At 47.4% G+C, this 22,600-nt stretch overlaps 1 protein-coding gene across 4 annotated transcripts in view; it reads right to left on the reverse strand.

The window, feature by feature from the left end:
- Window positions 1–22,600, reverse strand: part of ANKS3 (ankyrin repeat and sterile alpha motif domain containing 3) — a 590,125-nt gene that overhangs the window by 481,407 nt on the left and 86,118 nt on the right. For 2 of the 4 annotated variants that reach the window (XM_069646876.1, XM_069646875.1), the window contains exons 3-4: window positions 16,675–16,873; window positions 14,352–14,473 (exon numbers count right to left, since the gene is read on the reverse strand). In XM_069646876.1, the coding sequence (XP_069502977.1) occupies window positions 14,352–14,473; window positions 16,675–16,873 (321 nt within the window). Of the gene's footprint in view, window positions 1–14,351; window positions 14,474–16,674; window positions 16,874–17,274; window positions 17,323–22,600 lie in introns of those variants that run through there. The other 2 variants (XM_069646877.1, XM_069646878.1) reach the window with 2 other exon arrangements.

The following is a 22,600-nucleotide window of genomic DNA, read 5'->3' on the forward strand; positions in this document are numbered from 1 at the left end:
GAAGTTTAAACGCGACGCCTACGACTATATAAATGAAGAAGTATATACATGGATGGAAAAATATGGACCAGTAGCACATAAAAAAAACTCTACAAATATTTATCTGATAATACATCCAGCTCTGACTCAGAAGCACAAAGGGACCCCGACGTCCCGGCAGAACAGACATCGGGTGATTCTATTCGTATGACTAGCCCTTCTACACAAACACCCACGACTTTGGCTTTTTTAGGCGCTCGCCCAAAAGAACCCACTGGGGGATGAGGAAACCTCAGAAACAAGCCACAAACTAGACTACAATTACAGAAAACTTAGTCATCAACATATCCCACAAAATATTGAGTAAGACCGAAGAGAAAACTCCAAAAGGGATTAAGTTTCGTGCCCACATACAGCACGGCATTGTTCGACACCAAGATCGAACTTTAAGTTTGTTTTCTTATAAACTTGTAAAGTTTTTTTCGAAGTAGATATCCACGAGAGCACTACTGATGCTCCTGACTTTCAAGAGTTTAGAGCAAAGAGTGGATTTATACCACCAATCTCAGTACCATCGATAGATATCTTCCAAAAACTCGTTACCAGAGACCTCGAGCGGATTAGTTATAAAATTCCACCACATAAGAACATGAAACCCCACGAGATGAAAACCATAAGAGACCTTTATTGTGATAAGGACATAACCATACGTCCAGCTGACAAAGGAGGTGCCTTAGTGATTATGAACACTACCGACTATGATATAGAATGTACCAGACAACTACAAGACCAAACCATCTATGCAGCCTTGGACCATGACCCTAACGTGTCTATCAAACAGAATCTTGAAACACTACTTGACAAAGCCATGGAAATCGACTGGATCAATGAACACACCCGCAAATTCTTGAACAATACCCATCCCAGAATTCTGAACTTCTACACATTAGTCAAAATTCATAAAGATTTGGCTAAACCACCAGGAAGACCGATAGTCGCAGGCATGGATAGCATCAACCAACCGCTTGGAGTCTATATCGATTTCTTCCTTCAACCCCTAGTACGGAAAACTTCCACTTATATTAGAGACACCTCACATTTTTTAAAGAAACTCACCACACCCTTCGAACATGATCATCTGATGTTTACCATTGATGTTAAGAGTTTGTACACATCCATACCCCATGATCTGGGCATAGAATCCGTCAAATGGTTATTACTGGAAACGCCAGCAGTTCGTGCACAAAAAGAATTTATACCGACTCTCCTTCAATTCATTGCAGAAAACTCATACTTCCAGTATTGCAATAAGTTCTTTTTACAAATCTCCGGTACATCGATGGGTGCCACCATAGCACCATTTTATGCGAACTGCTTTATGCATAAATTTTAAACAGATCATATACTCAAGAATGGAGCCAAAACACACACTTGTGGTCGCGTTATAGCGACATTTTTGTAATTTGGATAGGTACTGAAGCCACATTCAATGACTTTTTTGAATATCTCAACAACATTGACCAACACATTGTTTACCAGCGAAATATCCAAAGACAAAATTACATTCCTTGATCTTCTAATTGAGAAGGACACTGGCTACAGCACTACTCTGTTCCGTAAAACCACTGATCGGAATAATTTACTTCATCGTTTGAGTTTCCATCTACCCAGTTTACTTAGGAACTTACCGTACATCCAACTTTTGCATGTTAAACTTTTTTTTAAACAAACCGCCCCCACCTAGGGAATCCACAGATCTCTAAAGACTTCTTGGCTAGAGCAAATCTTCCACAAATTCCTCAAGCCTTGCGAGAGTCATTGGAAACCCCGATAACCACACAAGAAGTGGAATTGGCTATTAAGACCCTCCCCTTGGGTAAAAGCCCTAGGCCCCTATGGCTTTACCAACAAATTCTATAAAGTCTTCTCGCCCGAGCTTACACCTCATCTCACGGAAATATTTAATCATTTGTGAGAAACTGGTTCGGTCACTCGATCCATGGCAGCCTCCTTCACTACTCTAATCTTAAAACCTGGGAAGGACCCGACAGAATGTACCTCACACCGCCCTCTACTTAACACAGATGCAAAACTATTTAGCAAAATTATAGCCCACCGCCTAGGTGAGGTACTCCCAGCTATCATAGACAAAGACCAGACCGGATTTATCCTTGGGCACTTGGCACACGATAATATCCAGAGGGCGGTAGATCTGGTTTCCCTTGCCTCCACTATCCCGGGCCCGTTGTACCTTTTATCCCTAGATGCCCACAGGGCATTTGATAGCATGGCCTGGGATTATTTGATTTTAGTGCTGAAAAGTTTGGGATTTGGCCAGAAATTTTCCAAATTAATCCTTTCAAACTTTCAGATTCCCTCAACCCAAATTAGAATGAATTTACATTGGTCAGCCCAAATTCCGCTGGGTAAAGGGACTAGGCAGGGGTGTCCCCTATCTGTTAGTTTTTGCCCTTGCTATTGAACCCTTAGCCCAGCATATCCGTCTTAATCCGAAGATTGATTCCCGAATGTAAAACCCTCAATGTCACAAAGTCGCATTATACGCAGATGGCACCCTCTGTTTTTTTAAAGAAGCTCGAATCTCACTGCCCCCCCCCCCCCCCATGGACCTCCTTGCTCAATTCGGAAGGATCTCGGGATTTACAATAAACATGGCCAAATCAATGGGTTTAAACTGGTCTGAAACTTCTGAGACCCCTGCAGAGTCTCTGCTCCCTCAAGTGGACGAACACCTCCATTAGGTATCTGGGAATTCAGCTAACTCCGACCTTTGTGGGTCTGCTGAAGGCCAATGTCCCTACACTATTAAAAGAAGCCAAAGAATCCCTAGGGAGATAGTCACCACATCTCCCTAGGGATTCTTTGGCTTCTTTTAATAGTGTAGGGACATTGGCCTTCAGCAGACCCACAAAGGTCCGAGTTAGCTGAATCTTGGTTGGGGCGGATAAGCGCTATCAAAATGGTTTTACTCCCCAGGCTTCTATATACATTCCAGGCACTTCCTATAATGATCCCTGATAGAGAACTCTTGGGACTTCAGAGGGAAATATGTCGCTTTGTCTGGAAGCGCAAAACCCCGTATATTGGTGGATAGTATGGACTGCTTTTTTTTTTCTCTCTCGAGCGTTCTGCTTAAAAGTGGTCAGCTTGGTTAAATCTCTTTCAAAAGACACCAGTTATTGATGAATTAGATGGTTTGATGAATTTATAATGAGGAAAATGAAATATCGCTGGGTTGATTACTTTTAATTGTTCCTAATTTTCTTCCACATGAATGTATTGGATGTTTTCATGATTATATGATATTTCAATAAAAAATATTGCGTAAAAAAAAAGAAAATGTCAGATGGACGAGTGTGTAACGTTAATAGAGTATGTCAATTCATAAGGAAGCCTAGAGAATTGCACAAGATGGGAATAGTGAATGATCGAGTTAGAGCAAGTAACCTTGTAAGATTCATAAAAGGGAACTTTCTATTAGAAGGGAAGTGCCCATTAGAAAATGTGTGAGACCATCCTATTTAAAAGACTAAGTTGAATAACCCTGCTGTAAGGTGTTGTAGATCTACTCTACATTCAAACCTCGTGCTTAGTTGATCACGTTTTATTTTCAGATGTCACCTTTGGTGTAGCAATGCTGTATTATATCTTCCAGTGTGTTACATTCATTTTTCTGGTGTATGAATATTGTTAGTTATTTCAGTTGTTACTATAATTTAGAGAATGTGTACTCCTAAGATGTTTTGTGTTATTTATTGTATAAGGTCTCATCAAGTTGTGTTACTTGTTGTATAAGGGCTCATCAGGTCATCCACATTTTGTGCTCCATTTAACTGTGTTGCTTTATAGAGAAAAGGGAGATTTCTAGCATTCTGCTTATGTACAATGCAGGGCGTGTAATTTAGAATGAGAATGTTAGTAGGGCTCCGGGCTCCAGAAGGAGTTGGGGACAATGCTGGTGGGGTGTACTTATGATCCCGTTTCATGACAATAAATAAGTCACAAACCTTACCAGTGTGTGAAGGATCATTTCAGCTATACCTAGAGGGGAGACTATTGTGTACGGTAACTTCGGGGGCAATAATAAGGGTTCCACAAATATCAGAATCAATGTACCCCCCTGTTAATCCCACATTAAGAAAATTTTCTCCCACTGCATTAGGAAGCGAGATAGTAGATGTAATTGAGCCTACACAGGACTAGATTCAAGCTTGGACGCAAGATTAACCGAATCTTTAGAATGAGCGACATGGGGGTGTACTTCAATTACACTGCCCTCCCTCAGGCCAGTGGACCACAATTGTTTCAGTCAATGAACCGGGGGGAAGGTAATTTATCCCTCCTTCCTGGCCCGTTACATTTTCTACATTGAAGTTTGCTGGTGGATCCACTATGGCTTGCCTAAGATTACCGGAAGAATTTTGGGGCCCATCCCTACCCCTGATGCAGGCAGCTTCCTTCTCATCGCATTCCTCAATTGCACCCATGACCTTACAGCCATCATCCAGAATGACACAATTAGAGTTAACAATAATCTGGGCAGAATAAATCTGGTTCCGTCCGATCTAGGTCATATAATAGCCCTTCAATTTCATTTATTAAAACATTAACTTCTTGGGTGGGCTCAATTTATAAACCTCTTAGGGGCCCACCACAGGTGAAATAGGGGAGTTAGCCTTCCGTTTAACCATCCTTCACCCTATAGATAACAGATGGCGCTGCATGGCTGTGGTCTGAAAGAAAATACAGGGATCACTAACCTTGAATATTCCCAGAGAGAGTACTCGCATTTATCCTGAAGAGAGGGTCCTGGAATGCCCGTCTTGACCCCCATAAGCATGACAGCTCGAAGAGCTAGAAATACAAAATGCCAATCACCGTTTGGCCAGCCCCCAGGAGGGCCAGTGACATCTACATATGCGAACAGACAACCATTCAAACCTTATCCAGCTGACTGTCTTCCTGGAAACAGGTGCTCAACACTGATCATGGATGCAGGTGCCACACTGGACCTGATGGACTAAGGAACAAGTTACGTACCTGTAACTATTGTTCTCCAGCATAGGTCTGGCATGGATTCACATGCTCATGAATATTCCCAGTCAACGGGCCGGGAATCCTCGGTTTAAAAAAAAAAAAAAAAAAAAAAAAAAAAAAACACTTTCACTTACAAACTGTATTCCTCCTCTAAACCAATCACTGTCCTCTGAGTCATAGCGCTCCCAACCAATGACCATCCTCTTCCTCTCCCTAAGCCCCTCCTCTGGCAGCCATCTTCAGATTTGGTAAGCACGTAAAGTGCCAGTATGACCAAGAAGAGCCGTAAATGTGTAGGAGGGAGGGTTCGCATGTGAATCCATGCCAGACCCATCCTGGAGAACAATAGTTACAGGTAAGCAACTTGTTTCTTCTCCGGCATGGATTCACATGCTCATGAATAACGAATACATAGCAGTAAAACATTACACAACCACGGGGGGTAGCAAGGCTCAACAGAAGCAATTACTCTTACCTCTGGAACAGACTCGGCTCAAGCGAACAGGTTGGGTAGCACTGCATGGCCTACTCTGGACTCCTCTCTGGAATTACTGTCAACGCAGTAGAACTTCATGAAGGTGTGCATGGACCTCCAAGTAGCAGCCCTGCAGATGTCTAGCATATGCACACCAGACAGAAACGCTGTAGTTACAGCGAATACTCTAGTGGAGTGGGCTCTCAGACGGCCAGGCAGTGGTCGGTTCGCCAACCGATGACAGTGCACGATACAGCCGGGGAGCCAGATGGAAGCCTTGGACAAAATCTTCCCATGGTTCACAAGGACCAAAGTCACGAACAGTTGATAAGTCTTCCGAAAACTCTTTTGTGCTTGTCACGTAGAACTTCAGGGCACGAGCAAGGTCCAGCGAGTGCAAGGCCATTTCAGCCAGTGACTAAGGCTTTGGGGAAAAACCCACACCAAAGGATCGTTGAGGTGGAATTCCGACTGAACCTTCGGCATGAAAGAGGGGTGCGTCTGCAGCACCACCCTCGACTCGTGAAAAGCCAGATACGGCTGATTGCAGAATAGGGCCCGGATCTCACCCACCCTCCTGGCAGAGGTGATGGCCACAAGGAAAGCTGTTTTCCATGACAGGAACGAGAGGTGCCTGATGCATAGGCTTAAAGGTGGCCCGCATGAACCTCGTTAGCACCATGTTGAGTTCCCATGCTGGGGCAGGAGCCTTCACCGGCGGGAAAGATCGAAACAGTCCTTTGAGGAACTCCTTGACGAGACGGTGGGACCAAAGAGAAGATCTTCCTGAAGACCTGGTGTAGTGGTAGATAGCCGCCAGATGCACCTCGATAGTCCGCGAGCAACTCGTATCCGCCAAACTCTAGGGCTGCAGGAGCCAAGCCCTCAGGTTCAGCGATCCTGGGTTGTGATGCAGGATAACGCCTCCTTCCCTGGTAAGATCCACTGGCATTGTGACAGGAGGGGGCGCTGACAGGCTGAGCGGGTCCAGGTACCAAATCTACCTCAGCCATGCTGGGGCGATGAGCATCATCCTGCATCGGCACTGTTTTGAGTGTGTTGATGACTCTTAGCAGGAGAAGCAACGGCAGGAACACGTAAAGAAACAGGCCTTACAACGGGAAGGAGAACGCATCCCCCAGGCTCCTCGGTTGGGGGAATCTGTTGGCAACTCTGGCATTTGGAGTTCGTCGTCATCGAAAACAGATCGACCTGGGGCCTGCCTCACTTGAAGATGCGGTCCACCTGGTCCTGCCGAATTTCCCATTTGTGGCAGGAGTGCAACAACCCGCTGAGGGCGTCGGCGCTGCTGTTCTTGACTCCCGCCAGGTGAAAGGGGATGAACATCACTTGTCCGACAGCCCAGTGCCATAAGTCCTGCACCTTTTTGGAGAGCCCCGAGGATCAAGTACCCCCTGCTTCCCGATGTAGAACATCGTGGAGGTGTTGTCCGTGAAGATCCTCACCACCTTGCCATTCAGATACAGAACAAATGACTGGAGGGCCCAAAACACTGTCCGCAGCACCAGGCTACTGATGTGAAGATCCTTCTCCACCGTCAACCACAGGCCTCTGGCATGCAGACGTCTGTGTGGGCTCCCCAGCCTTCTAGGGTAGCGTCTGTGGTGACCGTTTCCTGGTATGGGGGGCTTTGGAGCCCTGTTCCCCCAGACGACGTTGGAGTGAACGCCCCACCACCTGATCGCCTGACGGAACTCTCGTCGAGCGGGATCTTGTCCGCAAAGCTTCCCGATACCTGTATCCAGCAAGCACCCAGGAACTCCTGAAGAGGTTGCATCCGTAACCTGCAGAGCTGGGTAAGGTAGAGGTAAGAAGACGACATGCCGAGCAGCGACTTGATGGTCCGCAATGTGGCGGTCTTCAGCCACAACAGCCGTTGCACTTTCCCCAGAATAGCCGCTACCCTCTCCTCCGAGGGCGACGCTAGGCAGGAGACTGTATGGAGTCTGGTTCCTAGAAACAGCGTGTTCTGCGATGGTAACAAGCAGGACTTCGGATAATTGATGGAGAATCCTAGATCCATAAGCAGCTGGATGGTCATCTCCGTGTGTCGACGGCCAACTCTCGTGAACTGGCCCGGGTGAGCCAGTCGTTGAGGTAAGGGTAGACGTGTATGATATGATATTTTATTTCTATTGCGCTCGTATAAGTGTTTCAGAGCACGACAAGGCAAGGGGGGGGGACAGGGGAGAACAAAGACAATCTTACTATGCCCGGTGACATTGAGAACACGCAAGTGCATAGCAGAGGGAGAGGGGGAAAGTGCATGGAAGACGGAGAAGTGGAAAGTGCAGAGCAAAAGAGAAAAACAGATAAATAATAAATACATAAATATTAAAAGGCAGACAAAGAGTAGCAAGTGCAGCCAGCAAGTGGCAAGTGCAGTGTTTAAGGCAGCAGACAAGGTAGGACTGATGAGTGCAGGAAGAAAAGGGGGGGCTGTATGGGTAAAGATACAGACCCAGTGCAAGGGGTGGCCTGGAGACAGTGCAGGGGGATGGCAGGGTGAGCAGTTACATGGGCCCGGAGGACAGAGGGTGGCCAGGTGCACGGTGCCAAGAAGAAAACAGATCAGCAGGGGAAAAGGAGGGGGGGGTGGGGGGGAGAGAATCAAAGAGGAAGGTTTTGAGGTGCTTCTGCAACCAGAGAAGGTTCTCCTCAAGTTTCAGAGTGGCAGGGAGGCTGTTCCAGAGGGAGGCCCCAGTATCTCCCGTAGATGCAGATAGGCTGCCATAGGTGCCAGGCACTTTGTGAACACCCTGGGGGCTGACTTCAAGCCAAAGGAGAGGGGACTTGAACTGGTAGTGCCGTCCCTGCAGTATGAAGCGTAGGAACTTGGTGCTTCTTGTGAATGGGGACGTGGAAGTAGGCGTCCTCCAGGTCCAGCGACATTAAGAAGTCTTCCTCCAGTTGGCCATGCATGTGCTGCAACGTGACCATCCTGAATTTTTGGAGCTTTAGTTACTATTGGAGACGTCGCAGGTCCAGAATGGGCCTCCAGACCCTGGTTTTCATTTTGACTAAAAAGCATCTGTAATAGACCAGAACCCCCCCCGAGTCATGGAACCATCTCCATGGCCCCTTTTCATAGCATGGCCCGTACCTCCTCCAAGTGCTAAGGGATGCACTGATCCTGTCGGGCCACCAGAGGGATCTGTGGACACCTGTGCTGAAACTCCAGGGTATGTCCGTGGGCGAGAGCTTTCAGCACCCATCTGTCGGTGGTGATCTTCTCCCACTCGCTGACAAATCCCGTCTGCCGCCTCCCACCAGGGTGCACGGGTGGGGCCCAAACGTCCTGGTTCAGGCCCGCTTCGGTGCCGGTGTCCTGCCTGAGGGTGGCACTGACCACTTACACTGTAGGCCTGTTAACGGCCTCTGTAGGCTTCCTGATTCGTGGATCTGGAGGGCTGGCGGTACGATGAGTAGAAACCTTTCATCAATCTTCTCGACTTCCCCCTGGAGGAGCGAAAGGAAGAGCAGCGTTGGAGTAGGCCCAGGGCATGGGCTGTCTCTGTATCCGCGTCCTCCATTGAACAGCATGTCCAGGACCCTTGCCTCAACCTCCTGGTGGAAATGACAAAGGCAGACACCCGTTCCCCCATCTGCCGGAACCCTGTGTCGGCGATGTCCAGTGCCACCGTGATGGCATGGTCCAAAGCCACCTCTCCCTTCTGGAAGAGGGCGATCGCCTCCATCCTGTTGTCGTCGGGGAGGAACTCCAGAATTGGGCCCAGCTTGTACCACAGCTCCCTGTTGTACCTGGACAGGATAGCCAGTGTGTTGGCCGCCTTGATGGTGGACGCTGCAGTGTAAAAAATCTTCCTCCCCATGGTGTCCTCTTCGTCCCCCTCACTGTCCGGAGGGACAGAGGGTGAGTTCGCCGACCGTTACCTCGCAGCCACTGAAACCATGTAGTCTGGCCATGGTTGCAACCGTAGGCAGGTGCGGACTCTGGCAGCCGGTACTTCAGCCTATCGAGTTGAGCCAGGGCTGTGCAAGGGTTCTTCAAGATGGCCACGCCCTCCTCCTACACGTCATCCAAAAGGAGTACCGCCATGATGGTCTTCCTTTTGGCCTTGCGCCTCTGGTCCAGGAAACAGTCTTTCTTGGTCTCCTCAGGTGTAAGCTGAAAAAGCTTGGAAGCTTTGGCGACCATGGAATAGAACGACCCCACCTCATCCGGTGGGGACGCCCTTGGCTGCGGAGATCCACCCGCCGTGATGATATCATTATCAGTCGTCGCTGTGGCCGTATCCGTCCCCGTGTCCGGGTGCACTGGGGAGGAGGTAGGAGGGGGGGGGGATGTGGAGGCTTAAACAGTGGCATGGAATGATGCTTCCTCTTCTTACCTGGAGGCTGATCGGGGGGCTGTAGGAACCAGGCCCTGCGGCATCCTCTTCTGGATTTCCGACACCAAAGTGTGTAGGGTCGATAGGCTGTCCAGAGATACGTCCCTCAGATGAGCTGACATTATCGGAACACTAGGCGTTGTTGCCGCCATCCTCCTCCACGTCCTCATGGCCCGTGTATATGGACTCCATGTCCTTGTCTGTGGACAAAACTTCATTGGCCTGGGACACGGCCTGGGGCTGGTCCGAGAACCCCGCGCCCATCCCCACCCTCCTTTTATTGCACCTTGAGGGGTCAGAGACGGCATCTTCTCCAGCATGCTAGTAGGCTTCACCACAGTCACTGTGGAGGCATTTCACCTCTGAGGCAAGCCCACCTTGGGCGCTGTGGGGGTTACCTTCACAGGGTCACCCCCTTTCATCTTCGTGACAGCAGCCGCCGCCAGCTCAATCGTCGACAAAGACTACTCCTGAGCCGCCTGAGCCGCCTGGGCCTTCTTGGGCAAGTTGGTTGACTTCTCCTCTGTTCTTGGCTTCTTAGGCTTCTCCCGCAGCTTAGCCGGTTTGGACGATTCCCTTCAAGGAGGAGCTCGATTGCTGGCTGGGATTGAGTTGGATGGTGATGTTGAGCGCGCCCGGTCCATTGCTGGACCCGCTTGCGTGGCGACCCCAATGGAACCAGACTTGCGCTACTTGGCCTGGTCTTGAGCCGCCACCGATGAGGTGCCCTCAAAGGACTAAGAAGCCAGCTCCTCGGACCGGCCGGTCCTGAGTGAGGCATGACCCTGCTCGGGGCACGAGACAGAGGCCTAGGCATTCAGCCACGCCGCCAGTCTACTGCGCCGATCCTTTATCCTTTTCTTGGAGAAACCGAGGCAGATCTCGCACTCCTTCCTTGTGGTACGGATGAAGACAGAGGCACTGGAGGCGTTTGTCCTCCACAAACACGTTCCATAGCCTGCATCTGGTGCCGTGCCAGAAAAGGGATCTTCCTTCCTTCTCCTGCGTCATGGCCAGAGGGCACGAAGTAGGCCCGATGGCCATCTGGAAACTTTGACGATCTTCGCCCTTGAGGGGCGCTGAAATTCACTGACAACGGGTCTCTGCTGTCGGCAGTTGGCGATAAGAGCACATGGGTTCTGTAGAACAAAAATAGAACCTTTTTTCCATTGAAAACTCGAGGACTCCCAACACTGAAGCATGCAATAAAATTTTTTTTAAAAAAATCAAAAAAAAAAAATCAGAAGATGGCTGTCAGAGGAGGGGCTTTGGGAGAGGATTGTCTTTGGCTGGGGGCAGTATGACCCAGAGGACAGTGATTGTTTTAGAGGAGAAATACAGTTTGTAAGTCAAAGTGAAACTATGTTTCTTTTACAGAGGATTCCCGGCCTGACAGCGAATATTCATGAGCATGTGATTCCATGCCAGACCCTATGCTAGAGAATAATAAATATCCTGACTTCATTAGAGACACCACGACATAGTAACGTTGGCCACAAATCAAACTCACATCACTGCACGAAGTTAGACACACGAAAAACATGCTTGTACAGTTCTGCAAATAGAGGGCAGATGCATGTACATACTGTTGAAAGCATTTCCTATTTTCGCTCATTAGCCAAATGCAGAAACGCAAGCAAGGCAAGAGATTAAAAGCAAGCATGCAGCTGTATTTGCAACTAACCATATGGAACTACAGGGTTGTATAAGGAGCCTGGAAGGACCAACTACCACTAACCCATAAGGAAAAGAACACAATATAGACACACAGAAATCATACAACTGTAGAATTACATGAAGCCACAGGCCTCCGAATATGGGACGAAGGAAAACAGATTTTGCGGCACACTGTCCAGGGCTGGTGCTCGCAGCCAAGGTCAGAGATGAGCAGAACATTCCTTGCTCCAGAGACAAGGAGCCACCTGCAAAATAAAAAATATATCCTCACTAATTGAAGACAGAAAAGCTAAATTTTGTGGTCCTCACCCATGTGATCTGGCTGAACCGAACAATGGCCATTTACCCGTGGTGGGAAGAGGAGCAGTTCCCAGCGAAGCAGACAAGAAATGATACATGTGTTTTACAACGTTGCAACCTGCAGGCACTCTAAGGCAAAGTTGTTATACCAGGAGCACCAAGCGGGAAAGAAGTTACACTGAGCACTGCGGACAGAGCTGGGTTCCAGGCCTGAGGAAATCCGCTCCAGCCAATCAAGGAACACAATTCCAGGGGTGGATGGCAAAGGGCAATGGCCAATGGTAATCCTGCGACCCTGCAACAATGTAATAGATAGTTTTTGGGGAGGGCTCAGGAAAGGCCACTTGACATGCAAGGACCAGTGAGCTAAGATCTATAGGTGCCGGCTATAGGCACTACCACCCCAGTCACCCATTTGTGTAAGCTCTTAGGTTTTTGGGAAGAGCCTGAACTTGTGATGCCACACCCCAACAAACGTCCCTGACACGGGCTCAGGAGCTGTGATTGCTGGAGATTTTTCTATTTCCTGTATGATTCCCTGTCTGTTAAAGGACAGTTCTAACTTGCCCTTGGCTGCGTCCTGCGTCTGTATATCGGGTGGTCTGAACAGTGAATGCGTAGTGCGAACCGCAGGTCTCTGGTATACCTAAGCAATCCAGTACTTAATAAAAGGAGCAAGGGTACAAGAATGTGCGAATATACAAATATAGATGCGACTAGATACAACTATATACAAATATAAAACGATGCAAAAAGACCATGATGATTCTGGACACAAAAATAACTAAATAGTAAAAAACCTTTAGAAAAACAAAAAAAAAAGTTTTCAAAATTAAAACCAAGGCCAAATGTGCCTCTCCCCCCCCCCCACCCCAGCCCACCCAAGAGCCAAAATAGTAAATGCTTGACTTGGTAATGGTGTTTGCTCCCAAGCCCAGATGCCCTGAATTGACAGCAATCTTTACTTTGAAGATAAAAGAGACGCTGTAACACCAGCGTAAAACCCAGAGTGAGGTTTTCGATCACAGACAGTGTTAGAGATAGAAATATGGGCAATCCAGGTAATTACTACAGCGGCTGGCAATACACGAGTAGTATCGACAGTACTGACAGTCATGAGCACTTCTCGCTCCCCACTTCACGTCCATAGCAATTAATACACTTTATGGTAAGCTTGCATTAGCAAAGGATTAGAAGAAGAGTTTTTCTGTCAGACTCTACCAAGTACAGTACTATTTCCCTACCACACAAACTTGTCAAAGCTGTGGACAGGATGCTTACTTTCACTAGATGGGTGGAGAGAAGGACATGAAACGGTATCAAAAGGCACAGTACACTAATATAATTGGATTTTAGCCTATGCGAGCCACTAGAATTCTTCAGAAAAAAATTATAATGCAGAGTCCATGAAAAACAATATACCAGGCCAAAGTAAAGAATAGGACAAAAGCACAGGGTGACTCTTGGAGTGGTGCGGGGAGACGAAGTGATGAAACATTACATCATTACAATATAAGAGAATGGCTGAAATATGCGTCAGGAGTGTCAAAGAAAGTATGCGGCATAAGACTGGAACCCAAAGCGCTTGTCAGTACTGAGACCTTTACAAGGTAATAGTTTAATTGTGGCGTGATGATTCATAGGACTGGTGTAAATGCAGCGGGTGGTTGTGACAAATTGGACCCTATGCCCAGGGTACCCAGCCAGAATAATAATTACAGCAGTTTCACAACCACACTGCGCATGAACTGTTGATATACAGGTAAATAACATATTTAATGGAGATGAAACAGCCGACCCATTCGACCACAAAGTCTTCCAGGCTTTACTATGTTTTGGAACACCCACTTTTGGGAGCTTAAAGTAAACTGGTTTAAGTGCAATAATTATGCCGCAAGTGCGGGTCGCCCAACCTCTCACTGGTGGCAAGAGTGTACGTATTAAGAACAAACGTTGAAACAAATAGTGTGTGCTCAACAATAAGTAGCAGAAAAAGTCCAAACTACTCTGCTGTACAACCATACAGAGGGATGTTACAAGCCAGTTTTACGGGCTACAAATGGGCAAAATCTCCTTCAAAAATAAAGCTATTGAGTAAAAATAATCCCTATAAAAAAGAAAATAGGACACAGACCTGTTCCTGTCACCCTGTTTTAAATCACAAAGCTGCATGGATATCTTTGGATCAGCAGTACACTTCGTGGCACAGGAAGAAATTATAACTGCCTGATCTGAAGAGGTAAATAGGTATCCTTTCATGTGCCCGATTAACTAGGTGCAGAGAAATGTGTTACAAAAAACATTTTAAAACGTATGCTTTTTCCCACTTTTAGGATACTACCATTAGGAATAGGACTTTTATTTTTATTTTTTTTATAAAGGATCATTTCACTCCCAACTTCAAAAATAGGGAGTGAAACACTCCCTCTTCAAAATCTGATCGAAAGCAGTGTCTACAAGGTTATCCAACTCTTCCCATCTTCTCTCACCTAGTGTTCGCATTGGCACCGTTTTCGAGCAGAAACTTAACCATTTGTTGGTGTCCAGCACTGGTGCAATGGAAGAGGGCAGTCCATCCATGGCAGTCTTTCATTTCCAACTCCGCTCCTTGCTGCAAGGGACAAAGAACTATTGTCACCTCTTGTTATTATGGCATCAGCAGTTCAGCATGAAAAGTTTAGGGGTTGGACAATCGATGACTTAGTCTGATCAGTTAAAACATAAATCATCAATTTTCCCCATAGACATTTATGGGATCCAATTCAACAAACAAATCTCTCAATGTTACTGCCTAAAATTTTGCAGTTTTTAGCAACAGTTTTTCTCTTCTGTGCCTTTCCCTCCTCCATCTTCACTTGAAACTCCAATTTGTCCTTTTCCCCATAGAGCATCCTACAATTTGCAATCCTGTGCAAATATGGATGCCATTCCAACACCATACCGAATGGGGGGTATTCAAATTGCAAGAAAACTGTGGCAGTCAATTATATACATTTGCTGCAATGACACTGGTCCATCATCTCATTGCCTTTAACCTTTAAAATCCTGCACAAATTAGCTACGTTTCCTGGCAGCGCAATTGCAACATGCTGCCAAATGGGACGTCGAAGAGGAAGGAATAGATAGGAGGCTAATGGGGAAGCCCAAGAAACCAAGAAATATCATACTGGACTCTAGACGCTGTGGAGGACGAGGATATCTCCGGTCTGGGTTCAGCAGTCAGACAGGCCTGGAAAAGGGTGCAGGCCAAACTTAAGTTAGGGAACGGGTACAGTCCAGAGACTCCTGCGAGAGCAGACCCCAAAGTGGCAGGAATCATAAGGGATATAGGGGATGTTAAATGAATCAGAGTGGGGGTGTCGGACAATGGGGGACCTGTTCGAGGGGGGAACCTTGCTTCCATGCCACACATGGGCGGAACAATACCAAATATCTCTTGGGCAATTCCTAAACTACGCCAGGTTGACCGGTGCCCTGGCAACTAACTGGGAGATGATACCGGAGGAGCCCCCACCCCAGACTACTCCCATACTACAGGCAATCCTAACTACAGGGAACAAGAGGCGGGCAATCTCCAGGCTATACGCGGCATTACAGAGCAGCAGGACTCTTCCCCAGCTTAACGTTAAGGCAAAGTGGGAACGGGACGTAGGGGTCATCTTCGAGGACACGGAATGGCGTAAAATCTGCAAGAATGTAGGGAAGTGTCCAGGAATGCAAGGTTCAAGCTACTCCAATTCAATATTTTGCACCGAACCCATCTCACTCCTCAAAAGCTGCTTATGATACACCCAGAGTGCTCGCACCATTGCCCGAGGTGCGGACAACAAGCGGCTGACTTCTGGCACATTACATGGACATGCCCGGTGATCATAGGGTACTGGCAGGGGGTGGTGTCTAAGGTCAATGCTCTGCTGGAATGCCAGATGGACTGTACACCCAAGATAGGTTTGCTAGGAGGGAGCCAAAAGAAGCAAGGGAAGAGAATGGCTGGCCCCTTGTTGCTCAGAGCAAAAAAAGAGGCCAGCAATTTCGTGGAAATGTTAGAGGTCCGGCTCTAACGTAGTGGGTGGCAGATGCACAAAGATGGGTGGCGGCAGAGCAGGGGATTGTGCAAGGCCTTGGGAGGAAAGAAGGGAGCTAGAACAAGGGATTGGCCTGGAACATACTGTTGCACGATCTGCGGACCTCTCCGGACGACCTCTCCCATAAGGAAAGTCAAGCAACCGGGTGGTGGTAGGGCCCAGAGCAGAACCAGGGAGAGGGGAGTAGACTGGGAGAGATGCTAGAGGGTTTAAGGTACTACACCGAACATGATGGGACCCCTTGTCCAACAGACAAACTTCAGCGGACCAGAGGAATTAGACCACATGGAGAAGACTTTAGAATAGAAGGGAAGACCCAGGGGATAGAAGTTGATAATGGGGTGGACCCTGAGACTGAGTACATGGGGGATTGAGCTGGGATGGGTGGGGGTGGAGGGGCAGTTAAATTCTTGTGTTGTAATGTTACAAAACCATTAAAAAAGAGAAATGCTGCATAAAAGCCAAAACCCTGTCCCAGAAAGGTGTGCGTTCTCATATTGCAAATTAAAATGTAGGATGCCTGCAATTAATTCTGCCAGTTCAGGAAATGTGTGCGATTTTGCAGAAAGTGAAACAGCACTGTTAGCTAGACCACTCTCAACCTTTTCAATGACAATCAATGCAAACACCCTAGGGCTAGTTTTAGCTGCAGAGAAGATGGCTCATAATTGCATGCGAGAACTTTAGCAATTGCTAACTTCCATACCACACTCCTGCTACTACTCACCTGCAGCAGGAAGTAGGCAACACTCTCATTCCCACAGCTTGAGGCCAGCATCAGTGGGGTCTGCCCTTCTGGCGTGCTGATATTCACACCCACTCCAGCCTCCAACAAGAGGTTAACCACCGTGTCATGCCCGATGTAGGAGGCATACATCAAGGGAGTCCAGCCCCCACAGTTCTTCTGATTCAGATTGAGGTTCCCTCTAGAGTCAGAAGGAGGTTACACAGTTAGAAATCGTATACCTTAAATATTTTCATGTTTCAGAAGGAAGCATCATCATAGCTCACATGTAACAGACACAGCAAAAGCAGCAACAGCACAAGCTTTCCTGGAGGCAGCGACTATATAGCACAATGGCAGCAGTGCAAGCAACCTTCACACAGAGCACAATGTGATAACACCTGGTAGCATGGGAAGATGCTTTCGCACACAAAGGTTTCATCGTGTGCAGGATTCATGATCATTCATTAACAGATCCTATATAAAAATGAGCTCCCCAAATGTTCTCAATTACAACTCCAATGTTCACTCATCGTGGACTATATGCACTACAATGGATAGGATTCATTGGCCAATCCATATTAAAAGTCAGACGTTGCTTACCCCATGTCCCAAGTCTTGCCTGGTCAGAGACAGTGCAATGTTCCCTCACTGAAGAGAAAGCAAGGAGGAAGATCTATAACCTCTCAAAATATCAGCAGCACACAGAAGCAGCAGTGCATAACTCATTTAAGCTACAGCTGGGATATCAGCGGAATAGGTACAGCAACAATACACACTTTTCTCAGACAAAGTTTTACAAGCTTCAATCATGCAAAAACAACCAGTATGGTATGGGTCAAAGCAGCACAAACTTGAGCACACACACACACAATCATTACAACCAAGGTAGCAAATGAGCAGCATTGCTTGTACACAGAATTGGTACAGACCCTGCAACTTAAGTGCATACTTCTAGAATATACCAAGATGCAGCAATGCAAGCCAATCACAAACACAACTAGTGCCAAAAGGCAGAAAGTACCTGGGATTGTTATTTTTAGTTTCTTTTATGAATTCCTCCAATTAACAGGTTACCCCCTCTGGATTTTGAAAGTGATGGAGCCCCCATTTTTCATATCAAACAGGAGCAAATGGATTACAGTCAACATCAATCCCTCCTCGACTCACCAGCTGCCATTTTGTTGTGTACCTTCCATCCAATCAACATCCCTTGGAGTTCACCTTCTTTCTATCCTGAACATGCTGCTTCTCCACTCACACTCCTTTAGGTTTGCGATACAGGAACATTTACACCTATACCGAACCAAGTACATTCCAGAACCAAAAACTCTACCTCGTGGTCGTTTGTCCAGAACCCCATTTTTGGTAACTGTGGTAGTCCCCTAGAGATATTGCTGTCTTTTTCATGGACTCACTCAATTTGGTCCTCATTTATCCAAGGTCTCAAGATGACTGCAACTGCATTTTCTATGTGCTTTACTGTTAGCCTGTAGGACTACAAGGTCAGGGATACTCCAAATGTGCCCCATTGTGTCCCAGGGTGAGTTTACTCACCAAGGTGGTGTCCGTGATGGGGGTTGGTGGCAGCTTTATACTTTGTTTTGGTTGCACCACAGTGTAGCCTTTTATCCTTGCTAGTAGTTGCTCCGGTTACTTATCAGTAAGCTTCATTACTCCTAATCTTACTCTTCCCATTTTTATACTTAGTTTTTAGGTCATTCAGCAACCCATAGCAACATTTTTACTTAACCCCCACCCCTACAGGAGAGATAAATAAATAGCTCCTCAATTACTTTTACCCTCAGATTCTAGGCTCCCTCGTCCACTCTGGGTGGGAGTGGCAGCTCACAAGTACTGTGACGAGGAACAAGCAAGTAACTAGAATGTTACCTCACCATCCTCTTCCTCGTTCCAGTACTTACTATTGAAAAACACCAACCACTACTGATGGAGGGGCATATAAAAAGAGTCATACATGCCACAGAACTTCCTGCACACTCACCATCATCTATGTTTTTGTAAGGAAGTCCTGTGAACCAGTGTCTTTCACCAAGTACCTGAATGCCAAGTTCACACCCTAAAGCACAAGAGGTCGGTTCAAATTTAGCATGATATATTTTGTAAAAGTATCTGGGTCTGCCCAGGAGGCCGCCCTGCAAATCTTCAGCAAAAGAACCTTTGCCCTCCTCACAGGACGTTGCCAGGCCCCTAGTGGACTTGCCTTGCACACCAACAGAAGAGGCCTCCGATTTTCATATGCCATTTGGATAGTATCATAAATGCATCCCCTAATGGAAGCCACAAAGGTTTCGGTCTCCCAGCCCTTGCAGGTACAAAATAACAAAAAGTGTATGTCATACAAAATGGTGACATTTTAGCCATGAACGTCAGAGCTACTTGGAGAAGCATCTTATGCCATTGCTCTTCTTGCGGGGAGGTGGATTTGGCGAAGGCAGCCAATACCACATCTTGCTAGTGTCTTCATGCTCGGGTCTTCCGCATTGGTTTCACCTGTCTGCGACTGACAGGACTTCCGCGTTGGAGCCGCTGATCGTCTATATGCTGCATCTGTGGTGGATCCGACTCGTTTGCCCTTCAGTCCCAATCTTCTCAGGCTCTCCATCTTCCTGTTCTTCAGGCTGTGGGTTTCCTCCGTCCACCATCAGTCTGCATAGCCCTGCCTCCAGGGTCAGACATCTGCTAAGTTCCTGCGCAGGCTCCTTTTTTGCACCCTCAGGCTGGCTCTCCCCCTGACCAAATGGGTCACAGTCCTCATATATTCCTCGAGGAAATGAGAGAAGAGTCACCATTGGTTCTACTCTTCAGGCATGGAATATAACAGTGTGAGGTCAGAAACTAAGCCAACAGTAGAATAGTGCAGAGCCTTTTAAAAATCACCCATATAACCAACACACATTTGGGACGCTGCTTTCAAAGGAGGTGTAGTAAAATCTTTACTTGGGGATGCCTTGTCCCCTAAGGGGAGGAGGGTGGCAAGCCATTGTGGGAATCCCACTTACCCTGTTCGCTAAGGGGTATTAAGCTTGCAGGCTCATCTCCTTAGTCCCAAAAGGGGTGGCTCACCCTCGGGGGAGGGAAGAGGAGAGGGGGATGTGGGGAAGGGGGGTGGGGGTAGGGACAAATTCTCTTGATTCGTCAAAAGGCATAAAGAGCACTCTTTTTGTTCCCGTCTGTAGCAGAAAGGTGAACCTCGGAAAGTACCCACTCATTTCAGAACATCTGTTTTCAGTTCCTCTTGTCATTTGTGTGACGAATCAAGGGTATTGGTCCTTTCTGCCCAAGGGGGACCCTCCCACTTCGAGGATAGGGAGGTGAGCCCGCGCTGCAAGACCCTCCCTGGTGTCTGGGAAAGTGGGATCTCACTGGGAGGGACTCCCCTCCCCTCCGCCCCACCACCCTTAGGGGACAAGGACACCAGTTCCTGTGAGGGACTGCCTGGACCATCCACCATAGTAGCATATGTGGGACAATCGGATGTGAAGAACATTATAAGATCCAGAGACTTGGAGGAACTAACATACCCCATTATGCCCAAGGAGGAGGATGAACTGTCTCTTTATTGTATTGTAGTAATCATTTTCCAACTTGAATGGCCTCAAAGCGCTTTGTGGTAGGAACGCCCTCGGGCACCGAAGTACAGATATGGGAATGTTCCAAGGGAAGGCTTAGGATGCATGTGTGCATTTGGCCAAGATAAGGTCTTAGGAGGGCTGGCTAGGCTCCGATAAGCAACCCAAGAGGCAAGCATGTGGACGGGTGTGAGAGGCCAAGGCAGGGTGCTAGTGCTGGAAACTCGATATGTACCCAGCTAGACCGAATTTGTCCAAGTATTCTAATGGCAGAGGTGTTGAGGTAAGTCTGATGTGTCAGTGTGAAGCGGTTATGTGACCAGTTAGACTGAACTTGTCATAGTCGCAGCTACAGTATGCGTGTGGATGGATAGCCGTGCCTGCGGCCGATGTCCACCAAAGTGGTGAGTTTATACATACCTTTAGCTCAGATGCTGTGTCATCGGATATTATGAGGGGACGAAAAAGCCAGCTACCTAGACTATGGACATTCTACACTTAAGTCTGCCAAGTGCAATAGGCTGGATATCTTAGAGCTTCGTCTAGGCAGGACAGAAAGGTTGCCCTAGAAACTAGGATGATGGGAATCTCAAAGTGCAATCGACAGGTTACCTTTATAGTCTTAAAACAGATCGTCCAAGTTCTACAAACACTGGCGAAAGGAGTCTACAAGGTGCGATATTAAGGATACCTGCATACTATCACTGTGCGATTGGCTAACCTAGGCAGTTTAAGTGCAATGGAGCGTTACCAACATGTGTTTGAGCATCGTGGGAGGGCTTATATGGCATAGATGCTCTAAGTGTAAAAGGAGTTAACCTGCATTTGTTTTCTTCTAGGTGCATTGCCCGGTTACCTGCATATCTAGGTACAACCGCTTGACTCTCCTTACAGGTGTTGTAAGCGTATAAGCAGGCAGGTATCAAGAAACTGAGGGGTCCAGTTTGAAGGCCGCGGAGCAGTGGCAAGCTATCCGGACAGATCTTATGAGCCTAGCAGGGGTAATGTTCATACGTCTTCTTGATGCAATAAGCAGTCTGTCCTCAAAGGAATTCGGGCGCATTGGGCTGGATATCTCCATGATCTTGAGAGTACTGGGGATATCCTCATAATACTTCTGCCTGAAAGGACAGACTAGTGAGAGCGTGCTGTAGCATTCCTACCCCCCTCTATAATCCTGTGCGTCACATTTGCTGACCCCCAGAGACCATCTAAGTGCACCACCTTTCCTACCCGCAAAATTCCATCCAAGTACGTCACATTTCCTAACACTAAAATCCACCTCAGCGCGTCACATTTCCTACTACCAAACTTCATCCATGTGTGTTGCGATTTCTACCCCCAAATTCCATCTAAGCGCGTCACCATTATTACCCCCAAAAATCCATCTAAGTGGGTCACATTTCCAACCCCCAAAATCCAACTAAGCGCACCACATTTTCTACCCCCAGAAATCCATCTAATCAAGCATTTTGAGTGCTTTTGGCAAGCCCCTTAGACATTTTAAATGAGAGGAGCTACCAGTACGTGTCCTCTAGGTGTGCAGCCGAGGCAGGTGTAAGGACAGGGCCCAAATGCATATTTCATGACCTGATCGATTGTCCCGAAACGATTCAATGGTAACTAACAAGGTACCATCAGACTGTTGGGTGTTGTACATCGGTAATCAAAGCGCACCAGTCACAGTGAAAGGAGGCCCGGGTCTGATGTGTGATTGTGTGCAAGGAGTGGGCTGGGGGTTGAGTTCAGCAAAGCCGACCACAGCGACAACGGCTGGCATCCGCCTGTGGATTTGTGTACGAGAGGTTTTCGGTGAGTGATATGTGAAAGGCGGTGCAACAACAGCTGGCATCCACTGCAAAGTGACTTGTTGGCGTTTCGAGGAGTCTTAGACTGGCGCTTGTGAACGAGGAAATGTCGTTGGAATGAGGAGGGAAGAGGATTTCAGGTTGTGGTAGGGAATTGCCAAGTTTTGAGGGCCTTTCTGAATGAGAGGTGGTTATCAATGTAGCAGATGATCAGATGTGGAGAGGGAGTGAGTTCCAGATGGCAGGAACTTGGATGAAGAAAGAGGATCCTCCCAATCTGTGGAGTTAGTTCAAATGAGGGATAACGAGGAGAAGAGCAGAGCCAGATCTGAGGTTCCTGGTGGGTTGATAGCATACAAGTCAATCCTAGAGGAATTTGGGTCCGGTGTTGTGGAGGGCACAGTGAGTGATGCACATTTAAAAAGGTAGTCCATCGACCAATAGAGAACCAGAGTGCAGGGCTAATATTTTCTCTAGGTGAGAGGCCAATGAGGAGAGGGGCAGCAGCGATTTGGATTCTTTGGAGTT

Source organism: Ambystoma mexicanum, chromosome 2q (assembly GCF_040938575.1).
Source record: "Ambystoma mexicanum isolate Mex_15411 chromosome 2q, UKY_AmexF1_1, whole genome shotgun sequence".
Taxonomy (NCBI): Eukaryota; Metazoa; Chordata; class Amphibia; order Caudata; family Ambystomatidae; genus Ambystoma; species Ambystoma mexicanum.